This window comes from Lissotriton vulgaris, chromosome 9, assembly GCF_964263255.1.
Source record: "Lissotriton vulgaris chromosome 9, aLisVul1.2, whole genome shotgun sequence".
In the NCBI taxonomy this organism is placed as follows: domain Eukaryota; kingdom Metazoa; phylum Chordata; class Amphibia; order Caudata; family Salamandridae; genus Lissotriton; species Lissotriton vulgaris.
Window position 1 is genome coordinate 594,933,758 of NC_141697.1, and position 22,172 is coordinate 594,955,929.

The 22,172-nt window shown below is 51.5% G+C and overlaps 1 protein-coding gene across 1 annotated transcript in view; it reads left to right on the plus strand.

Moving 5' to 3' along the window:
- The window catches only part of LOC147691915 (uncharacterized), a 194,282-nt gene that overhangs the window by 61,382 nt on the left and 110,728 nt on the right, over window positions 1-22,172 (plus strand). The window contains exon 4 of the mRNA XM_086936704.1: window positions 739-964. Within this exon, the coding sequence (XP_086792830.1) occupies window positions 739-964 (226 nt within the window). The remainder of the gene's footprint in view (window positions 1-738; window positions 965-22,172) is intronic.

Consider the following 22,172-nt stretch of genomic DNA (forward strand, 5'->3'; position numbering starts at 1 on the left):
CATCATTACAACTTATCCTGAATAAACCTTTTTAATACTTACATGGACCATGAAGCATCCTTCTTCATTACCACAGCTACATCTCCTGGGATAGCTCTGCTGTCTGAGGCCTAAGCCTCTACAATGTTTGCCGGATCATTATTGATGATCTGGAGGTTGTCAACATGATAGTACATCATTTTTTGTTTGATGCATGGTCTGTCGCACTGACCAGCGTACGGGACAGGTTGAGGAACCAAAGCTGGAAAGTTTGCAGAACAGAAAAGGAACCAGAGTAGGAAGAGTATGAGTCCAGAATGGGATGCTATGAGAAAGGGTAATAAAACAAGGTGAGTACAGAAAAACAAAAGTGAAGCAAGGGGAGGAGGTGGGTACCAACAAATGAGGGTGGAGCAGGATTCTGAAGGGTAAGTATTATGCCACCATAATGTGGGAAAGGGAAGAGTTCTATTCAAGTGTGTCAAATAAGAATGGACCCTGCATGAATAAGGGTGTTCCATGACTAAATCAGTGTAACAGATGGTGCTTTGGGTAAGCGATGAGGCATAATGGAGACATTGAGGCAGATGGCATGTTGACCTGACCATAAACCGTAAGATCTGTGAACCAAGATAGCCCTGCTGTCTGAAGCCCACACCTTTGACATTGGTGTAACCCTCAGTTATGTGAGCCTATAGGATCTGGATATCATGATGGCCACAAAAGTTTTTATCTTGCCTATCTCTTTCTCTACCCTAGGCCAGTCCATGCTCCTTGTCATCCTACTACACAGGTGTGCCCTTCAGCAGCTGTTTACGGCTCACCAAGTTCCAAGCAGACTACTCCAGGAGGATCTGGAGGTACACCCCATGCCCAATGTTGAACCCTCTGCGCAGAGGGACCGGCCTCTTTGCAAACCTCCTCAGTGACCTCTGGGACTGCAGCTCAGCCACCTTTCCCCACGAGGAAAACCTGCACCTTACAAGTAAGTAATTCTGGTGACATTGTCTCAGGCAGACCGTATAGTCTTCCGAAGAGCAGTGACACATAGAATCCTACCAACACCTTTAGTTGGTGTTTTGAGGAACATAAATGTGCTAAGTAGAAACGCTGGTGATTACAGATTTTTTTCTGAATGTAGTAACTTGTAGGAGCTTGGGGCCAGATGCATCAATACAGAGTTTTGCGATTCCCTGATTGCGAATCATTGCGATTCGCTATAAGGAAATCACAAAACGGCATGCATGAAAGTGTTTTGAACACTTGCTGCGATTCCTATCGGATCGCAAATGGCCTACTTCATGATTATTAAGAGGTAGGTCGCAATTTGAGACCCCCTAGGAATCGCAAAACTCAGAGGGATAGTGGCCTGCTGGGTCAGTAGACCACTATGTCTGTGATAGCTTTTAAATAAAGCAATATTTTTTTTGTGAAGCAGCCCATTTCCCTTAAAGGGAAACGGGATGCTTTATAAAAATTAAACGTTTTCCTTTCAGTTTTTAAGAGCAGGCAGTGGTCCGTGGGATCACTGCCTGCTCTTAAAAATTGCTTTTACAAACATTCACAAAGGGAAGGGGTACCTTGGTGACCCCTTCCCATCTGCAAATGGGTTACCACCTACTTGAAGTAGGTGGTAAAATGCGAATGTTTTGCAACCACATATCGATCACAAAACATTCCTACATATCGATGCGATTCAGTATTAGGAAGGGACGCCCTAAACATTCCCCTTCCTAATAGCAAATCTCAAACCCATCTTGCGATTCCGTAACAGGTTACCGAATCCCAAAACAGGGTTTGCTGCATCTGAAAGGCATTATTTGCGTTCACAAACGGGTCGATTCTGCGAATCGGCCCATTTGCGAAGACAAACATGCTTGATGCATGTGCCCCATGCTGTTTGTGATATTTAGGAGGGATTTTGGTATAGTAAAGTATGCGCTCAGAAGTTAGCTTCGTGTGTTGGTTGGGAGTATGTGTTATGAAGTTTACATCTCAATGTGGTTAGCTGTTTGCACCCTTTAGTTGGTATAGTTCAAGCCATCTCCTAGTAATGATAGAAATCTTAGTTCATCATCCTCTTCTATCATATGCATCGGATATCTGAAATCATTGAACAATAAGGGAGCAGGTTGGTTAGAGCATTAAACTTTCTAATTTCTAATTTACTAGCTGATATTCAGGATTAGGGATAGTGAAACACGTATTGTTAATATTTAAAGGTTAAAATGTGAATACAGATCAGATATACCTGACACATTAATACATTTACTCTCGCGTGTTTAATTGACCAGAAAAATTATTATTATATTTTTTTAATTCTTGAATAAAAGTTAGGACTGTTTAAGAAGGATTTGCACCGTTTACATGTGAAAGTTTTATAAATTATATTGCTGTGTCAAATGTTTTATTATGTTGTACTGATGTATGTTTTTTTTTTATAAATCTTTTTATTAACTTTGCTCATATCAATAAACAATACAGGACATTTAGCACAGTGCATGGGGTGAAATTGCAGTTTACAGGACAATGATCGACCTGCGATGGCACAAGTAAGACAAATGACAATTGGTATTACAGTCCCACACCACCCCTCATCTCCCTGTATTTACGCCATGGCCCCCAAATTTTCTGCCATTTTTTGGCGCATCCCCTGCTTTTGTAGATGGTTTCTTCGGCCCTTTGGCACCAGTCTATGTCTCGCTCCCATTGGTCCCATTGAGGCGGTGTCCGCGAGCCCCAAGCCCTTGCAATATTCCTTTTTGCCACCCCTGCCGCCAGAGCCAGCCAGATCTACTTGTGCCTAGTCCAGTCTGAGTCCCTTCTAATCATTAAAAGTAGCCACCTGGGCTCCAGCGGGACCGGTGACCCCACCACTGCCGTCATTGTGTCAACTACCTTAGTCCAGAAGGGAACTATCTCTGGGCAATCCCATAAGATATGATAGAAGGTGCCCTCCTCCCCACATCCCCGTGCACAAAGGGTCGACTGACTCCTCCCCCAAGCGTACAGATGGGTGCGGGGATAGTAGACTCTGTGCAGGATCTTAATCTGCACCAGCCGGAATCTGCTGCGGATTGCTATTTCCTGTGGGCTCTGTAGGGCGTCCTGCCAGTCTTCGTCTTCCAATTCACCAATGTCTCCCACCCATCTCTCTCGCAGCGTCGCTAGTGGGTCCGCCATGTTAATGAGTTTACGATATATTGTGGAGGTGGGCTTCTCCACTATCGGGTCCAGGAGTAACCTATCTTCCATGGGGGAGTACTCTGGGATAGATGTGCCGCTCACTATATGAGCCCGTAATGCGTGGATAAGGCGTACGTAGTGATAGTGCTGGGAGTCCTGTAGGTCGTACTCCTTTTTAAGGTATGCAAAGGATCGCAGGGTTTCCCCTTTCCAGACATCTCTCAGATATTCTATACTTATAAGTTTCCAGCCTCGGTACCCCGTCAAGCGAGTCACATCCCTCAACTGGTCTCCATGCCACAGGGGGGTTCTACCCATTAGGGAGCCCGACCACCCCAAAAATGTATTGGCCTCCCTCTAGCATTGAACCACCACTCCGGTGTGGGACAGGCCAATCCTTTCCTGTTTCCGAGCATAAAGCAAGGACTCGCAGTTCCTCCCCGTCATGGCCCACCGATCTACCCTATAGGCCGGTTCCGACCAATCTGCGTACACCCAGTCGTTTACCACCTGCAACTGGGAGGCCCAGTAATACAGCCTGACGTCCGGCAGGGCCAACCCCCCATCGTAGACCCCCCTCATTAGCATAGGCAGTGCTATCCTAGGGTTGCCACCATCCCAGAGCAGGACGCGTACATCTTGCGTTATCCGCTTGAACACCCCTGGAGGTATCGGATATGGCGTATTTTGCAGGATGTAAAGTAAGCGCAACAATGCGAGCATCTTGAACACTGCCGCCCGACCCATGAGGGAGAGAGGCAGCGATCTCCAATGGTTCACATCGGTTTTAAGATGCAACATTTGGGGTTCCAAGTTCCTAGCGAAGAACTCCGCCCCGTCCAGAACGATAGAAGCAGGACACCAGGTCGGGATTCTCGGTGGAGAGCCTGAGAGTGGGAAAATCACTGACTTCCCCCAATTAATCGTGTAGCCTGAGTAACTACCAAATAACTTGAAGAGGTGTAGGGCCTGTGCGATCGAGTGGTATGGTTGGGCCATATATAACACGATATTGTCTGCGTATAAAGAAATACGCTCCTCCCACTCATCACTCAACGCCAGGCCCCAAAACGATCTGTCCCTCCTAATGCAGTGCGCTAGTGGCAGCAGGGCTAATGCGAAAAGGAGTGGGGACAAAGGACACCCTTGCCTAGTGCCCTTCCGTAGCGGGAAGGCTCTAGACACCGCACCGTTAACTCTCACCCTCGCCACCGGTTGGTCATATAGAAGCCGAACCCAACTGCAGAATATAGGACCAAATCCCAATCACTCGAGCATCATAAACAAGTAGGGCCACTCAATACTATCAAAAGCCATTGAGGCGTCCAGCGCCATCAATGCTGTCTGGGTGTCCCCCACATCCTCTGTCATGTATAGTACTCCATAGAGGCGCGTAAATTATGTTGGGTGCTCCTACGTGGCATAAACCCGGACTGGTCTACGTGTATTAAATCTGGCAGGACCGATAGCTGCCTGAACGCCAGGGCCTTGGCTAAGACTTTGGGTTCTACATTTATAAGTGAGATTGGGCGGTAGGATGAACAATGATCAGCCGGTTTTCCCGTTTTATGGATTATTACCATTGTGGCCTCTCCTTGGTCAGGCGGCAGCCTACCCTCCTCTCGCGCTTCCCAGTACATCTGTAGGAGTGGGCCGATGATGATGTTGGCCTGTCGTTTGAAAAGCTCCACCGGGAGACCGTTGGGCCCCTGCGCCTTCCCAGACTGGAGGGAGCCAAGGGCTAACACTATTTCCTCCCATGTGAGGTCAGCCTCCAGTCGACCTGTTTGCTCTTGGGATAAGGTGGGGAGCGCAAAATCCTGCAAGAATTCTGCGCAGTCTTGTTCAGTGTGGGTGCAGACCGGGGTGTAAACCCCTTCGTAGTAGGATGCGAAAGCTTCCGCTATATCTGTGCTGTCTGAGGCCAGTGAGCCTGCTTGGCGCGCACCCCGGCCACCCAAGAGCGCTCCCTGTCTCAGCGTCCGAGCCACGCCAGCAGCTTAAGAGCCTTATCACTCACATTGTAGATTCTGTGTTGTGTGGCAATGGAGTAGGCCCGTGCCTCGCCTTCTGCTAGAGCCCTGAGCTCCTTCTGTTTAAGGGCCAAGTTGTGTCTTCTATCTGCCGTTGGCGTTGCACTTGCCCCCGTCTCTATCTCCTCAATCTCCCCCTCCAACCGGGTAACCTGCAGGGATTCTTCCTTCCTCTTTGCTCCTATCAGCGCCGGGCCTGTCCCCTTAGAACAGCTTTGAAGGCCTCCCAGAGCGTGTTACTGGACTCTACTGATCCTTTATTCTCCTCAAAGTATAGCTGGGAGCCCTCCCGGAGCTTATCACTTATGGTGTTGTTGCGAATGCACCACGGATCAATCCTCGGGAAGGAGGCCCTGTTAATCGCTGTCCCCTTGATCGTAACCCCAACTGGGTAATGATCGGAGATTCCTGGGGCCAGGAGATGAGGCCCGCAAAGTCGCCCAGCTGGTCCGCACGCGTTAAGAAATGGTCTAGCCGGGAAAGGGACCCATGTCTAGCCGAGAATAATGTATGGGGTGGTGTGTGCGCCAGATGTCTCTAAGCCCCAGGGCAGAAATAAAGTCCTGCAATCCATACTCCCCCCTGGACCCCCGCCCCTCACCTGAGCGGTCCAGGTCAGCATCCATTGCGGCATTGGCGTCACTACCTAATAGGAGGGTACCCCATGGTAGATCAGTCAGGAAGGAGCCCAGTCGTGTGTGCGTTGAGGAGTGAAGTCCCGGCGGGACGTAGCAGGAGCCCAGGACTATGGTTCGACCCTCCCACCTGCCAGCCACTGCGACCAAGCATCCCGAGTCGTCTGTCCAGGTACCTGACACTATTAATGGCAGGGTGTTGCGGATTAAAATGCCTACCCCTCTGGATCCTGACGTGAACCCCGAGTGGGCCACCATTTCGTATCCAAATCTGTCAAGGGCCTTGCATCTGTTACCTCGCAGGCGCGTCTCCTGGAGCAGGACCACATCTGGTGAGTGTCTTTTAAGGTACTGGAGCACTAGCTTCCGCTTAATTTTGTTGCCCAAACCATTGACGTTCCACATCCAAACTTTAATGAGGGTCTGGTCCCCCATCGTTAACATCTGCCCTCCAACTTATCTGACCATGAATGTCCCACTGTGCCCCGATCGAGCAATTTCCGCATGCAGAAACACTGCGCTGATATCGAGCATAACATACCCCTGTCGCAAAAACTCCCCCCCTTACCAACTCCCCCCTCCCTGCCTCCCTGCTAGGTGGATACCCAACCTCCCACCAACCAAACGTGCAGAGTGCCTGTCGACCCTTCTTTACATAACAAAACCTGAACAGGAAACGTGAGCTTGCAGTCAGCAAAAAGGTTATACAGTATTGACGGAAGTTAGACCCTACATGGTTAACATTTTCTAGCAACCCCTAGTCAACTCCCCAGGTCCCCACCCTTCCCCGTCAGGTCATAGTGAGTATGTGTTCCAAGCAGTGTGTCCAATACGCTAGGCAGTTCCCAATGGGGCCAAGGAAATGTGGTCTCCCATGACTTGCGACATCTCCCACTAACCTCTTCTCGGGCTCCAGGGCTACCGGAAACCCACCAATCGCCCAGGGCAGAAGTCACCTTACGTCACTGCAACTTGCCAATTACCTCGGCCCCCTTTGAACCTTGTCCTGAATGTCTGCAACGTGGGTGTCTCTTTTCGGTGCATCTCGTCGTGGTGAGCTTTGTTCAGGTTCGCGCCTACCCCCGCTCCTTCCCACTGTCTGCCATCCATCCAGCCAGTCGCTGGCCTCCTCTAGCGACTCGAAGAAGTAGGACTTACTGCCATCGAGTACCGTAAGCCGTACAGGGAAGAGCATCATGTACTTCACACCTTGCTCACGAAGAGCTCTCTTCACTCCTTCAAAGGACCTGCGTAGACGCTGAACGTGGAGCGTGAAGTCAGGGAAGAAGCGGATGGTAGCGTTCTCAAGCTGAAGATCTCACTCTCGATGCCTGTAGGATGGCATCCCGGTCCCTGTAGTTCAGGATCCTAGCGATTATTGTGCGTGGTGAGGCCCCTGGCTTAGGCTTTCCCCCCAGTGCTCGGTGGGCTCGTTCAACAGAGAAGAAATTGGAGAGGCGTTTCAGTTTCAGGTGATTAAGGATTAAGTCTTCCACGAAACAGTCGGTAGATTGCCCCTCCAGTCCTTCCGGAACCCCCACTATGCGGATATTATTGCGCCGCGCCCGACCTTCCTGGTCCTCCAGTCGGGCCTGAATATTGGACTGGTTTCCCGTAAGGGTGGCCACTTGTTCTTCCAGTCTCTTTGTTTTGGATTGGAGACCACCAATTCCCGTCTCTGCCACTGCAACCTTTTCAGACATCTTTCGCAAGTCGGCCCGTAGGAGGTTAACCTCCTCCGTTACAGAATCCAGTTTGGGCCCCGAGGTGTCCAGCAGGTCTCTGATTGAGCCCATGATGTCCTTCAGCGACGGGTCTGAGTCGTTGTCCACTGGGTCCCCCAGTTGGCCGCCCCCTGAAGTTTCCTCCTCCCTGCCCATGGCCACTGTGAACTTATCAATATGGTTGGACTGGCCTTGGCCTGGTGGTTTGTTGCGGCCCATGTTTGGGCGGGCAGGCCACTCTCGTGCGTGGCAGTAGGTGCCCCCAACGCTCTGTTTGTGCGCCTATGAAACTGGCCCTTGTCCTCTAGTGGCCGCGCGCTGTGGCGATGCTCGCCTCCGCTGTCTTGGAGCTGCTGGTGACCAGCACCGTTACTCCTGCCTTGCAGATTGTGTTCCTGCCCCGGTGTGTGCCCTGTCACTGCTGCGCTCTTCTTTCAATGGCTCATCCGGCGTGTGCCATCCCGCCAGGGCCTCCGCCCTCAGTTAATGCCCGAGGTTCAGGCTCAGGGCGGCGCTCCTTATGCCTTGAGTGCCTGCACTGCCTTCGCTCTTTAATAGTGCCGAGGGTGCGGGCCGCTCAGCTATCTCGCAGCCCCAGGGCCCGATGTGCGACTAAAGCAATTTCTTCCAAGGAGGCTGCTCACTCATTCACTCACGCCGCACATGGACCCACCTCGTGGCTGCTGCACTAGCGGGGGGCCTCCACGCAGCTCAGTTCACTGCTCTCTGCCTGGTGCCGATAGATTCTGCGCGGCCAAGATCGCGCATACCTCTGCCTTTCACCGCCGTCATCGACCCCCCGGGGCACTGGGGGGACGCCTGCCGCGCGATCCGCTGTCTGGGATGATCGCGGGTCCCGCTATCGCCAAGTCACTGCCTGGCGGGCGCCATTTTGTCCTTGGTGTTGGGCCGGTCGGGCCGCCTGGAGCTAGCGTTAGAGTCCTCTCGGGGGTCACCTCGGTTGTCTTGCGGGTTTCGCTGCCTCCCTATGGCTTCCGATGCCGTTAGTCACTGCGTTTTTGAAGGATTGTGCCGGATTTTGGGTGAGTGCATGCTTACTATTAGCACAGCTCTGTCAGTGCGCGGCCATCATCGGTGGCTGCAAGCCACGCCCCATCGATGTATGAATTTTGATCTTTATTTGGGCATACGTGTTTTCATAAGCTTAATTTATACTTACAAAAATATTATTTACAAACTGTTAGACGGGGACCTGGAGGGTCGGCCGAGGACAAGGGGAGAGGCCTCCGGTGAGGGCCGTCTCCAGCGATCATACAGACAAGTAACTTCCCCCCCACAGATGGACATCACACGAAGATAAGGTTAACGCTCTTTATATGCAGTTCTTGAAGTAAGGTAGTACGGTACAATGAGATCAGGACACGAGGATCCTCTCAATTCTAGTCTCTGGAAGGGAAAGGGGGTAGCGGGACAGTCTTGTTACCAATCTGGTATTGAGATGAGACGATGGGTAGCTCACAATCCTCGAGCTCGGCGTTCGGGAAGGTCGGGCCGCGGCAGCGCCAGCAGGTCCCGAGGAGGTCGTAGGTAGCAACGGGCCGCGGCAGCGCCAGCAGGTCCCGACGAAGATGGTGGTTGCAAGAGGCCGCGGCAGCGCCAGCAGGTCCCCACGAGGATGAAGGTTGCAACGGGCCGCGGCAGCGCCAGCAGGTCCCACGAGGATGAAGGTTGCAGAAGGCCGCGGCAGCGCCAGCAGGCAGGACGACAGTTCACAAGGCAGGGCTGCGGCAGCGCCAGCAGTCCGTCAAGGATGAGTTCTTCACGGTGTCTCTCGACTCCAGGATACAACTGCCTTCCTGCTCTGGAGCTGCCTCAGTTATAGGTCTGGCGCCCTTTGATGTCCGGACCCTCGCACTTGGAGGTCGGGAGGTCCGGGATGAGGGAGTCCAGACACCCAGCAGGGGGGGTGGAGCCAGCGCCCGGGGAGGCTGGGGGCGATCGGCACCTGGCGGGGGAGAGCCATCAACACTTCTTTCTCCCATTGACCTGCCAAGTGGTCCGTTCACCTCCTGGGTGGATGGTGGTGCCGGAATGTCGGGGCCTGGCCAGGCCCAGGGTTGGGGTCGAGCTGAGGCCACGCGGCCTCGTGGTGCAGTGTCCAAGATGGCGGCTGGGCCGGGCAATGGTGCTGACGGTGGCCCGGGCCAGTGATACAGAGATATCCGGGAGCAGGCGTCCCGTAGGGGACGGGTTGCGGGTTGCTTCTGTGGGTAGCACCTGGAGAGCCCGTGTCTGGGCCCTGTCATGCGGGGAGGGAGCGAGCCCTTCATGGGGCCTGTCCAACATGCGTCCCCCCCAGCTGAAGGCGGGGAGAGTCACCCATCCTCTTGGGGACTCTCCTCGTCGAGGCGGAAAAAGCGGGACAGGCCATCCGCGTTGGCGTGGTCTTGGCCAGGGCGATGCTCCACAGTGAAGTCCATCCCCTGCAGGGAGATGGACCATCGCAATAGTTTGGGATTCTCCCCCCGCATCTGCATTAACCATTGCAGGGGGCGATGATCTGTTTGCACCCGAAAGTGGGTACCGAAGAGGTAGGGCCGGAGCTTCTTAAGGGCCCATACTACTGCAAAGGCCTCCCGCTCGATGGTGCTCCAGCGCTGTTCTCGGGCCAGCAGGCGTCTGCTGATGAAGGCCACTGGTTGGTCGACTCCCTCTGGGTTCAGTTGGGAGAGGACGGCCCCAATGCCATGGTCTGAGGCATCAGTCTGGACGATGAACTCGCGGCTGTAGTCGGGGGCCTGGAGCACAGGGGCGGTGCACATGGCGGCCTTCAGCTTCTCGAAGGCCGCTTGACAGTCGGGAGTCCAGTTGACTGTTTTTGGGTGGTTCTTGGATGTGAGTTCCGTGAGGGGCCCCACAATGCTGCCATAGTCCTTCACAAACCGCGGGTAGTATCCGGTGAGCCCCAAGAAGGCTCGGACCTCGGTTTGGGTTACGGGGGGGGTGCCAGGACTGGATGGCAGCGATCTTGAACTGGAGGGGGGCCACCAGACCGCTTCCCACTTGGTGTCCAAGGTAGGTCACGGACCCCTGGCCAATTTGGCACTTGCTGGCCTTGATTGTGAGGCCGGCCTGTTGGAGGGCCTGCAGGACCTCTCGGAGGTGGCGGAGGTGGTCTGACCAGTGGCGGCTGTATACCGCGATATCGTCCAGGTAGGCGGCGCTGAACTGTTCGAGGCCCGCCAATACCTGGTTCACAAGTCGTTGAAAAGTGGCTGGAGCATTTTTCATGCCAAATGGCATCACTTTGAAATGGTAGTGTCCATCCGGGGTGGAGAAAGCGGATCGTTCTTGGGCCCTGGGGGTGAGGCCGATCTGCCAGTAGCCTGCTGTCAGGTCGAAGATGCTTAGGTAGCGGGCAGCCCCCATGCGGTCGACCAGTTCATCTGCTCGGGGGATGGGGTGAGCGTCGGTTCGGGTGACAGCGTTCAGACCCCGATAGTCGATGCAGAATCGGAGCTCGGGTGTGGTGCCCGGGACAGCAGCTTTGGGGACCAGTACGACTGGGCTGGCCCAGGGGCTGTCCGAGGGTTCGATGACTCCGAGTGCGAGCATCTTGGAGACTTCTTCTTGGATGCAGGCGCGCACCCGATCTGGTACTCGGTACGCCTGGTGTCGGATAGGGGGACTGTCCCCAGTGTCCACGTCGTGCAGGCACCCGGGGGTGAGGGAAAATAGGTTTGCAAATTGCAGCAGGAGGGCCCGACAGTCTTGGCGCTGCTCCGGGGTCAGGGCATCGGAGAGTCGGACCCCGTCCACCGAACCATCTTTTTCACGGGTCCTCAGTAGGTCAGGGAGGGGCTCGGAGTCCTCTTCCGCTCCACTGTCTGTAGCCATCAGCAGGCTGAGCTCCGAGCGCACGAAGTGTGGTTTGAGTCTGTTGGCGTGGAGGACCCGGAGGGGGTTCCGGGGGGATTCCATGTCGATGAGATAGGTGACGGGGCTCTTGCGCTCGACCACCTTGAAGGGCCCCGTCCATTTGTCCTGTAAGGCACAAGGTTCGATGGGGAACATCACCCATAGCTGCTGACCAGGCTCGAACTTGATGGAGGAGGCATGTTGATCGTACCATTTCTTCATGTCCTCCTGACTGGCCTCAAGATTGGCTTTGGCGATCTCTCTGAATCGCCTGGTCTGATTGCGGAGGGTCAGGAGGTACTTGTAGATGTCTGGAGGGGTCTTCAGGGGGGCCATTTCCCATTCTTCTTTAACTAGGCCGAGGGGCCCTCGAACGGGGTGTCCGTACAGGAGTTCGAAGGGGCTGAAGCCGAGGGACTTCTGGGGGACTTCTCGGTAGGCGAAGAGGAGGCACGGGAGTAGCACGTCCCACTGGCGGCGTAGGGGTTCTTCCAGCCCCATGATCATCCCCTTGAGAGTGCGGTTGAACCGCTCGACCAGTCCGTTTCCTTGCGGGTGATAGGGGGTTGTGAATCGGTAGGTGACTCCGCACTGCTGCCAGAGGGATTTCATATACTTTGAAATAAAGTTCGTGCCCCTGTCGCTGACGACCTCCCGGGGGAAGCCCACTCGAGAGAAGATCCCCATTAAGGCTCGGCCTACCACTGGTGCTGTTACAGTTCGAAGGGGAACGGCCTCGGGATAGCGGGTGGCGTGGTCCACCAGGACCAGGATGAATCGATGCCCTTGTGCTGTTCGGGGGTCCAGGGGCCCCACAATGTCTATTCCCACCCTTTCGAATGGGGTGGTAACAACGGGGAATGGTTGCAGGGGTGCCTTGAGTTTGCGGCCGTTCTTCCCGCTGGCCTGGCAGGTGGGGCAGGACCGGCAGTGGTTGGAGACGTCATTTCTCATTTTTGGCCAGTAAAAGTGGGTTACCAGGCGGTTGTATGTTTTGTCTTGCCCCAAGTGTCCAGCCAGGGGGACATCATGTGCCAAGTTCAAAAAGAAGTCTCTGAAGCGGAGGGGCACCACCAGCACTCGACTGGCCCCCAACTCCGCGATTCTTTGTTCGCTGTACAGTAGGTCATTGTCCGAATAGATCCAGTGGGCCCCTGCGGTGTCTCCCGCGCTCTGGGCGAGTGCTTGCTGTCGCAGTCCCTCGAGGGAGGGACAGATCTTTTGCTCTTGCCGGAATTGCTCCTGGTTGGGTCCCCCTTCGTGACGCCACTGAGCCAGGTCTGGAAGGTCTTGGGGCTGAGCGGGCCCTTCTTGGGTTTGTTCCGGGGGGTCGGTATGGATGGTGTCTTCCTCTGGAGCGATCGGGGGAGGAGGTGCTGGCCATTCGGGTTCTTCAGGTCTGGGGATGGTGCGGGCAGCCATGGACCAGGTTGTTACGCACGCCCAGTCTGGGAGGCCCAACATCCCCAGGTGCTCTCTTCTTTCAACGGCCGCCCACGGGGAACTCTCGAGATCGTTTCCCAGGAGGCAGTCCACGGGGGCATCATCGCGGACAGTCACTTTTAGCATACCGGACACTCCTCCCCATTCGAAGGGGACGCAGGCCATCCGACACAGGCTCTCAGAATTGTCAGCCGATCGGACGGGGCAAAGAACGTTTGGCAGGATTTGTTCTGGGGTCACCAGGTGACAGCGGACGGCCGTCACACTGGCCCCCGTGTCACGCAGGGCTTCGGCCTTGCGCCCATTTATGTTCACCCACTGGCTGTATTTCCTGGTGTTGGCGGGTAGGGGAGCCCGCGGGATCATGTCTCTTCCCCCTAGGCAAGCGGGGACCATGGCGGCAGGTTCCCACTCGGGCTGCTCCTGCTCGTACTCTTCATGCTCTTCGGAGATTTGCTCTTCTCCTAGGGCGGCGGCAGCTACCTGGCGGGGCCCGGGAGTCTGGTTCTTTGGGCAGTTCGGGTCACTGGCATAGTGGCCGACTCGCTGGCATCGGTGACAAGTAACATTGGCTCGGAACCCTGGGCGCATCGGGGGGTTGCCCCGGCCGGCCGGGGGCGGGGTGTTGTTAGCGGGAGTGGCCGGGACGGGGACGATGATGACCTTGGTTGGTTCTGTTCTGCTAGTTTGGCCCACTCCGGGCCACTCGGGTGCTTTCCCATCGGTCAGCCTCAGCGGCGAGCTGCCGTGGTTCAGTCAATTTACTGTCGAGGAGGTGCTGCCTGAGCTCGACGAAGCAGTTGTTGGAGAGGTGCTCCCACACAATGAGGTTGAAGAGCTGCTCGTAGGTTGTTACGTGGCTACCCTTGATCCATCCCTCGAAGGCTCGGCTGAAATAGTTCACATATTCTACCCAAGTTGTACCCGGGATCCGGGTGCAGTCGCGGAACCTCTGGCGGTACATTTCGGGCGTAAGCCCATATCGAGTGAGGAGGGCGGCCTTCATGTGGTCATAGGACGTCATTTGATGGTCCGGGAGCTGTAGCAGGGCATCGCGGCCTTCATTGACGAACCTCCCCCATAGACCGGCTCCCCTGTCACTTCGATCGATCCGGTGGGAGGTCATGGCGATCTCGTAGGCCTTGAACCACTGCTGTATGTCGTCGTTCCGATAATATTCACGGACCACATCTTTGGGGATGTGGACCTTTTGTTCGGTAGCGCCTGGGGTGCGCGGTTGCTCGGGCACCCCTAGGTCTTTGTTCTGTTTCCGCATTTCTATCTCTGCTAGCTTGCGCTCGTGTTCGTATGCCAGTCTTTTTTCTTCGAGTTCTCTCTGTCTTTGCTTTTCTTCCCGCTCTTCTCGGAGCCGTAAGTGTTCTAAGTTTATCTTTTGTTCCGCCAGTTTCAGCTCTCCGTCCAACTTGAGCCGTGCCAACTCTAATTCGTGTAGTCTGCTTTTTTCTCGTTCTTGGATCTCTTCCCGGGAGAGACCCGTTCTCCTTTCTTCCGTCAGAGTGGTGTTTGTCTCTGGTGCTTCGATGTTTTGGTCCCGGGGTCCGGCGGCATTTGTTTCTGCCCAGGATTCTAGGGCGTGTTTGAAGTCATCTTTCGTGCTCAGACCGGTGGTAGCCATGCCTAGTTCTATACAAAATTGTTTTAGCTCTCGGTGGCTGTACTCTTCTAGTCTTTCCATCTGGAATTTCTCTGTAGATCCGCTCTCTTTGGTCGTCATTGTGGTTTAGTCGTAGGGTGAGTTACTCTCTGTACGATTACGCGTTGGTTCGGATCGCGCCGCTGGCCACCAATGTTAGACGGGGACCTGGAGGGTCGGCCGAGGACAAGGGGAGAGGCCTCCGGTGAGGGCCGTCTCCAGCGATCGTACAGACAAGTAACTTCCCCCCCACAGATGGACACCACACGAAGATAAGGTTAACGCTCTTTATATGCAGTTCTTGAAGTAAGGTAGTACGGTACAATGAGATCAGGACACGAGGATCCTCTCAATTCTAGTCTCTGGAAGGGAAAGGGGGTAGCGGGACAGTCTTGTTACCAATCTGGTATTGAGATGAGACGATGGGTAGCTCACAATCCTCGAGCTCGGCGTTCGGGAAGGTCGGGCCCCGGCAGCGCCAGCAGGTCCCGAGGAGGTCGTAGGTAGCAACGGGCCGCGGCAGCGCCAGCAGGTCCCGACGAAGATGGTGGTTGCAAGAGGCCGCGGCAGCGCCAGCAGGTCCCCACGAGGATGAAGGTTGCAACGGGCCGCGGCAGCGCCAGCAGGTCCCACGAGGATGAAGGTTGCAGAAGGCCGCGGCAGCGCCAGCAGGCAGGACGACAGTTCACAAGGCAGGGCTGCGGCAGCGCCAGCAGTCCGTCAAGGATGAGTTCTTCACGGTGTCTCTCGACTCCAGGATACAACTGCCTTCCTGCTCTGGAGCTGCCTCAGTTATAGGTCTGGCGCCCTTTGATGTCCGGACCCTCGCACTTGGAGGTCGGGAGGTCCGGGATGAGGGAGTCCAGACACCCAGCAGGGGGGGGTGGAGCCAGCGCCCGGGGAGGCTGGGGGCGATCGGCACCTGGCGGGGGAGAGCCATCAACACTTCTTTCTCCCATTGACCTGCCAAGTGGTCCGTTCACCTCCTGGGTGGATGGTGGTGCCGGAATGTCGGGGCCTGGCCAGGCCCAGGGTTGGGGTCGAGCTGAGGCCACGCGGCCTCGTGGTGCAGTGTCCAAGATGGCGGCTGGGCCGGACAATGGTGCTGACGGTGGCCCGGGCCAGTGATACAGAGATATCCGGGAGCAGGCGTCCCGTAGGGGCCGGGTTGCGGGTTGCTTCTGTGGGTAGCACCTGGAGAGCCGGTGTCTGGGCCCTGTCATGCGGGGAGGGAGCGAGCCCTTCATGGGGCATGTCCAACACAAACCATTCCCTTCAGTCCTGCACATGAACAGTTTTCAAAGCATGATTTAAAGGTTAAGTGGAGTCAGAATGAAGTTCGGAAATTGTTCTACCCGCCCTTTAGTATGGCCTGCTGGAACTGGGCAGCTGTCCGGCAATGATAATCAACACTTAGGTCCAGATTTACTAATAATTTGTGCTGGGTTTGCATCACAAATAAATAACACACTTTCTTAAGCAAATCATGACTTGCGTTAGAAAGTTGCCCAAAGTAACAAAAATAGCACTTTGCACTAGTTTGTGACCAGGTGTTTTACAACTGGTGGTACATGGGCGTTCCCAAACAACAAACTATGGGGTTTGACACAAACTTACATCTAATAACATTGCTAGACTGACATTTGCTTCAGAATTCTATACCTCCTCGAGGCAGGTGTGACAGTGGAGCAACTTTTAGATTCTTCATATTTTTCTAGATTTGCATGCATGTTGCACTATAGAGCACATACACAAAATTGGAAAAGTATTAATGCACAGTTTTTATACTAGAAGGTGCTCCTCCGGTACAAAACCTATACCTTACAGAACGCACACATTTGCACCATGGTGCAAGGGTGTGTGCACTAGCACATGGTAGCCTAAAGGGCGCCAGCACAGGGATAGAGGGAAACACCGCCATCTCCTAAAAGATACGGCGCTGTTCTGCTCTCCCTTTCACACAATTCAGCAGAGCAAATTTGCCCTCTAGTATTTATAGTAGGCATTTGGCACAGCTCAGGTGAACGTTTTATACATTTCATTGTTTGGAATAGATCAGGTAAAGACCACAGGTGCTGCTTTGGCCATGAATTCATGAGTGCAAGTCGCTGATGTTAGTTTTTTCCTTCATCACATAACACTTGAGAAGAAACAACCCAATCCAGTGGTCAGTGGAACCTTTATTCAACTTTGTGCCCTATGTAGTCTTATGTACAGTTCACAGAGATCCAAAGAACCTTCAGTAGATCAGGAACATGGAGGTTCTCCTCAGCCTTGAACGAGGGGTTCAGCAAAGAGTTGCAGATATAAAATAGCAAGATTTCAATTAGGAAATGAACGGGGCCCCTGAATCTAGGATGAACGTACCATGACAGGGAAAATACAACTTTGGGAAACAGCAAACCTCTACAAGGATATTCAGCCATCAACCACCAGCTAATCCAGAACGCTGTTGCAACTACTACTAAAGAGGTGATCTCAGGTAGCATCAATTAAAAGTCCCAGCAGGCCACAGCTTCAGAAGACTTATGAGCCAAGGCCTTAAGACACACAATCAAATGACAGACATGGTAATGATAAAGGACACATAAAACAAAGAGAAGGTCATCTAATTGCCTATTGAAGAACTTCATTCAGCTAGGAAAAAGACTTCTGTCAAATGTCCATTATTAGCCACGTTGACCTACTGGGCTGAACTTGAAAGCTGAAATGAAAACAACCAATGAACATTATCAGGAATGGTGAATGTTATTCATTTTCTTCTTCAGGGCTGTTTAATGGACGATCGCTTGACCACAGGTTCCCCAGTCCCTGCTTTCATTTACTGTGGACCCTACCATTTACCAGACATGTTATCAGTCATTAATGTTGTTATTGCTCCATAGTGGAATGTAAGACTTATTGAAAGCTTCCAACAGCTACCAGTATTGAAGCCACTACTAGGAGTTGCACAACTGCCCCAAGACATTTTTGGCTTCTACTTGGTTTATTATCATTTGCTATATTATAAGAATCTGTTGAGGCAGAAAAGGGACTCCGCTCTTCACGAATATAGGACCCCACACTGGACAATTTGCCTCAAACGATATACAGGAAACAACCATTTAATTGCCCCCTGACAAAACATATAACTGAGCTGTTTGGCTAAGTGTTGACAGAAATTCAATTTTGATTTCCGCTTTGCTGAAAAGGGGACTGCCTCGCATTTTTTTTTTTAGCATCTGGCTTTTCGGAGCTAATGATATGAATACAGGTCTAGGCATGAAAGGGCCGGGCCCATAAGTTCTAGACCTGGTCTAAACTCACACTCCAATGGTTAATTTTCACAGCATGAAAGTGTGAAGGGTAGAAAAGTCATAAGAAAACTGTCATTTGATCAATTACTCTCCTCGATACATAATAAACCACAGACAACTTCGTAAGGTTAGTTAGTTTACTACAAAACCAAAAACAACTGGACTTAGAGACACCTTAACACGAGAGTAGAAAAGTACAAAGGAATTAGCATGAAATCAAATCTGTGCCTCCAGTTTAGAAGGTGTAACATAAACAACACTAATAATTCAAGAAGTAGAATACAGGAAATCAGATAGCATAAGTCCTTATTTCCCTGTATGAAGAGTTGGTGAGTTAAAAGCATTACATCTATCCCTACCCTAATAATAAGGTGAACAACCCTGCATTAGCAGTCCCAAAGAATCAGATAGAAGGTGTCAGTGTGAGGATTCTTCCTAAGAAGTCTCTCCACTATCAATGGGTCAAGTAGCATAAAGCTACCATCGCAAAGAAAAAGCGTGTACTAAGGTGTTCCCTCTCTGAAGGCAGGAAAGAAGTGGGTCTTTCCCTGGTTCCAACAATCAATTATCCATAGGTAGCACTTCCATGATGCACTTTGGTCACGCCATCCACACTGGGTACAGTCCTGGATGTGCTATTCCACAACCGTTTACCTTTCTCGCTACAATTTGTCCTTGGTTCCCAGACGTTCTTCTATGTGAATCGTAATGTCCTTCCTATTTCGACACAATTGTAACTTCCTCTCCCCTTGACCAGCTAGTAAAACAAAGACATTATTCTGCCTAAAAAGGCGCTTCTTCACCTGCAATACAGAAACTTCAGAGAGAACAGATTACACAGCACACATGAAATTCAACTAATAATTCTAAAGTGAGAGTTGTCAGGGATCTGCGTTTCAGGCCTACAATTTCAGTTAACATAAGAAACCACCATGTAAACTTTACGAATTCACATAAACATTCATGCAATTTCTTTTTTTAAATCTTTTTATTAAACAAGCCAAAGAAACTGGTCATTGAATTCAAGAAATCATTACTAGTATCTGTGTTACAATCTTGCAGTCAGGCAGAACTGTCTTACATTTTGGTAGCGGACAGTATCAAAATGGTCGCTTTCTACATACATCAATGCGTTAATGGTTCGTCTAGGGAGGGGACAATAGGGGGCTCACACACATTCCCACGATATACATTCCATTTAGTCCAGAGCGCTATAAGTTTTCGGGGACACCCACGTGCTACATATACTGTCTTCTCCGTATCATACACCAATCCATGTCCTCTTTCCAGGTGTTGAGTGTTGGTGGTACTACTGCTCCCCAGAGGTGAGCGATATTTAGCTTAGCTACCATCTGTCCAAGCGTTGCCCAGGTTTTGCCCTTTGCATTCAGATCGGTGGGCTCCCATGCAAATTCAATTAATGCATTAACCTACGTATGGACTGTCATAACGAATAAGCCACAGTGCAGAGATACCTCTTCTGGGGTGATTCCGGCGCTTTATAAATCCCATACAAATACACATTTAATGCACAAATAATTGCCAGTTGCACAACACGAGTTCTTCATGCTAACATTTTTTACTTGTAACATTATTTTTCTAAATTAATTATTCATAACGCTGTCTATAGCCTAAAATACGTCGCATATGCAGGTTAACACATTTGACGATTCTAACATTTCACGTTAAACAGTAAATGATTATGTGTGGGTACGCTCTACACGTGCTAATAATCTACCCCTGCAAATGAAGAGATTTCCACTCCATAAGGCACTCACTCCCTGTTCCAGTACAGTGGCTCATTGGGGAAATTATAAGGACAATTGCAAATATTTAAAAATATTGTGCCTAGGAATCGTAAAACTAGATTGCCACGTTTTCAAATGCGTGAAAACCATTACCATCAAATAAATTAGCTAGAATATCGATTTTGAGATATTGTCATTTTAGGGATCTCATTCATGTAAGAGAAGGGAACGAATATATTGTTCCAAATAGGAGAACGTCCTGATATCTTCAGAGTGTTTTCTTTTTTTTTTTTTTTTTTTTTTTTTAGTATTTTTTTACAGTCCACTATGAGTCCACATATTGTCCCACATGTTGAGCAGCCGGGGGTTTTGTCCACTGCCTGCCTTAGGTCACAGCGCACTACCTCAACGACGTTCCTCATCCCCAATGGCTAAGACAAACTCGTTGGCCGACGACCTCACAATAGTCTCTCTCAATGTTAAGGGCCTAAACCACCCGGTAAAAAGGAGGAAAATTCTTGATTATATCACCAAGTCAAAGGGTGACATTATTTTGCTGCAAGAATCCAAATTGTCCGAGGAAGACCTACGTTTCCTTAATATTCATTGGGCGTCACACATCCTGTCCTCACCAGCTTCCCACAAAAAAGGAGGGGTTATTACCATCCTAGCGAAAAAAGCAAACCTTACTCTAATCTCACACTCACACGACGAAGTAGGCCGGCTGTCCATTACTAATCTTCTCAGGGAAGATGACCCTATTCATGTTCTAAATATATACGGCCCAAACGCAGACGACCCAGATTTCTGGGAATCGGTCTCACAGTCCCTAGAACCTATCCCTACGGATGATCTGTTGATAGTGGGAGGTGACTTTAATCTCCCCCTGGACCCGATCCTCGATAGGCAATCCAAATGTGCCTTCCACCATTCCCGCTCACATGACGCCCTCCTTCGCATATGTGACAGATATCACCTGAAAGACTCGTGGCGCCTACAAAATCCAGACGGTAGAGATTACACGTTTTATTCTGCACCTCACAATTCCTATTCACGTATCGACTTCATATTAGTTTCAAGCCCCTTCACTCACTTTATAGAGGAGACAGAGATAGCCCCCAAACTAGTCTCTGATCACGCATGTATCAGAACCAAACTGGCTGGTTCCAGATCGATTTTACCACCTAGGAGATGGCGATTCAATGACGAGACACTTACAGATCCCGCAAACAAATTATTAATATCGGAGGCCATAGAGGATTACCTCTCTTTAAATGACACCCCCGACACTACACCTACCCCCCTGTGGGATGCTCTGAAGGCCACAATCCGCGGGACCATCATCACAATTAGGGCAAGAGTAAACAAGACACTCAATAAATAGCTAGTAGCTCTAGAGCAGCAGATTACCTCACTCGAAACCCAACACAAAGCCAACCCGCTTGATTTTACCGTCTTTGATACTTTGACCAAGAAAAAATATGAATATAACACCATCACCAGCAAACGGGCGGGGGTATGGGTTAACCGATTCAAGGCCCTGAAACTGTGCGCGGGCAACAAAGCAGGGAAACTGTTGGCCTCCTATCTCAAACACAAACAGAAACTGACTACCATATCGTCCATTAAAGACTCAGGCAACGTCACACACACCAAACAATCTATCATCCTTGACACTTTTAAAAAATTCTATGAAGACCTTTACAAAAATGACAAGGTACTAGATGAAACTGCCTGCGCAAATTACCTCTCTTCACTCCACCTCCCGAAAATTTCGGAATCTGACAAATCCCATCTGGCCTCCCCAATCTCTGGTTCGGAAATCAAAACAGCGATTAACACACTGAAGAACAATAAAGCCCCCGCCCCAGACGGCTTCACCGCACCCTTTTTTAAGGCCTTTGCGGACCAAATTAGCCCCCCACTCCTAAAACTCTTTAACTCCACTGCAATCAATGGCGGTGTTTCTCCTTCAATGAGCGAAGCCACAATAATAGTACTGCCAAAAGAGGGGAAGGACTCACTACTCACTAAAAATTACCGTCCCATATCGTTGATAAATCTGGACTGCAAGATTTATGCTAATATCTTGGCGAGCAGACTAAACTCCATTCCCCACAAAGTAATTAGCCCCTCGCAGGTTGGCTTCCTAAAGAACAGGACGTCCAACGACAACACTAGACTACTATGCCACATCCTAGAAAAGGCAAAATCCTCCTCCGCACCAATGGTAGCAATAACCTTGGACGCGGAAAAGGCATTTGACAAGGTTTCATGGTCCTTTCTGCGCCAGTGTATGTACGCCTTCAACCTGGGCGATACCTATACCAGGATGGTGATGGCCCTCTATTCGGCACCTTCGGCCAGGATTGCTATAAACGGCACCCTCTCAGAACCGTTCCGTCTCTACCAGGGTACAAGACAGGGCTGCCCTCTCTCACCAGCACTCTTTCTCTTGGCCCTTGAGCCCCTCATTACAGACATCAAATCTAATAGAGACATCGCGGGTATCTCCTTTGGGGACACGCGAGTCAAGTTAGCTGCATATGCAGACGATATCTTGATTGCGACCGAAAACCCTACTACCTCCATTGC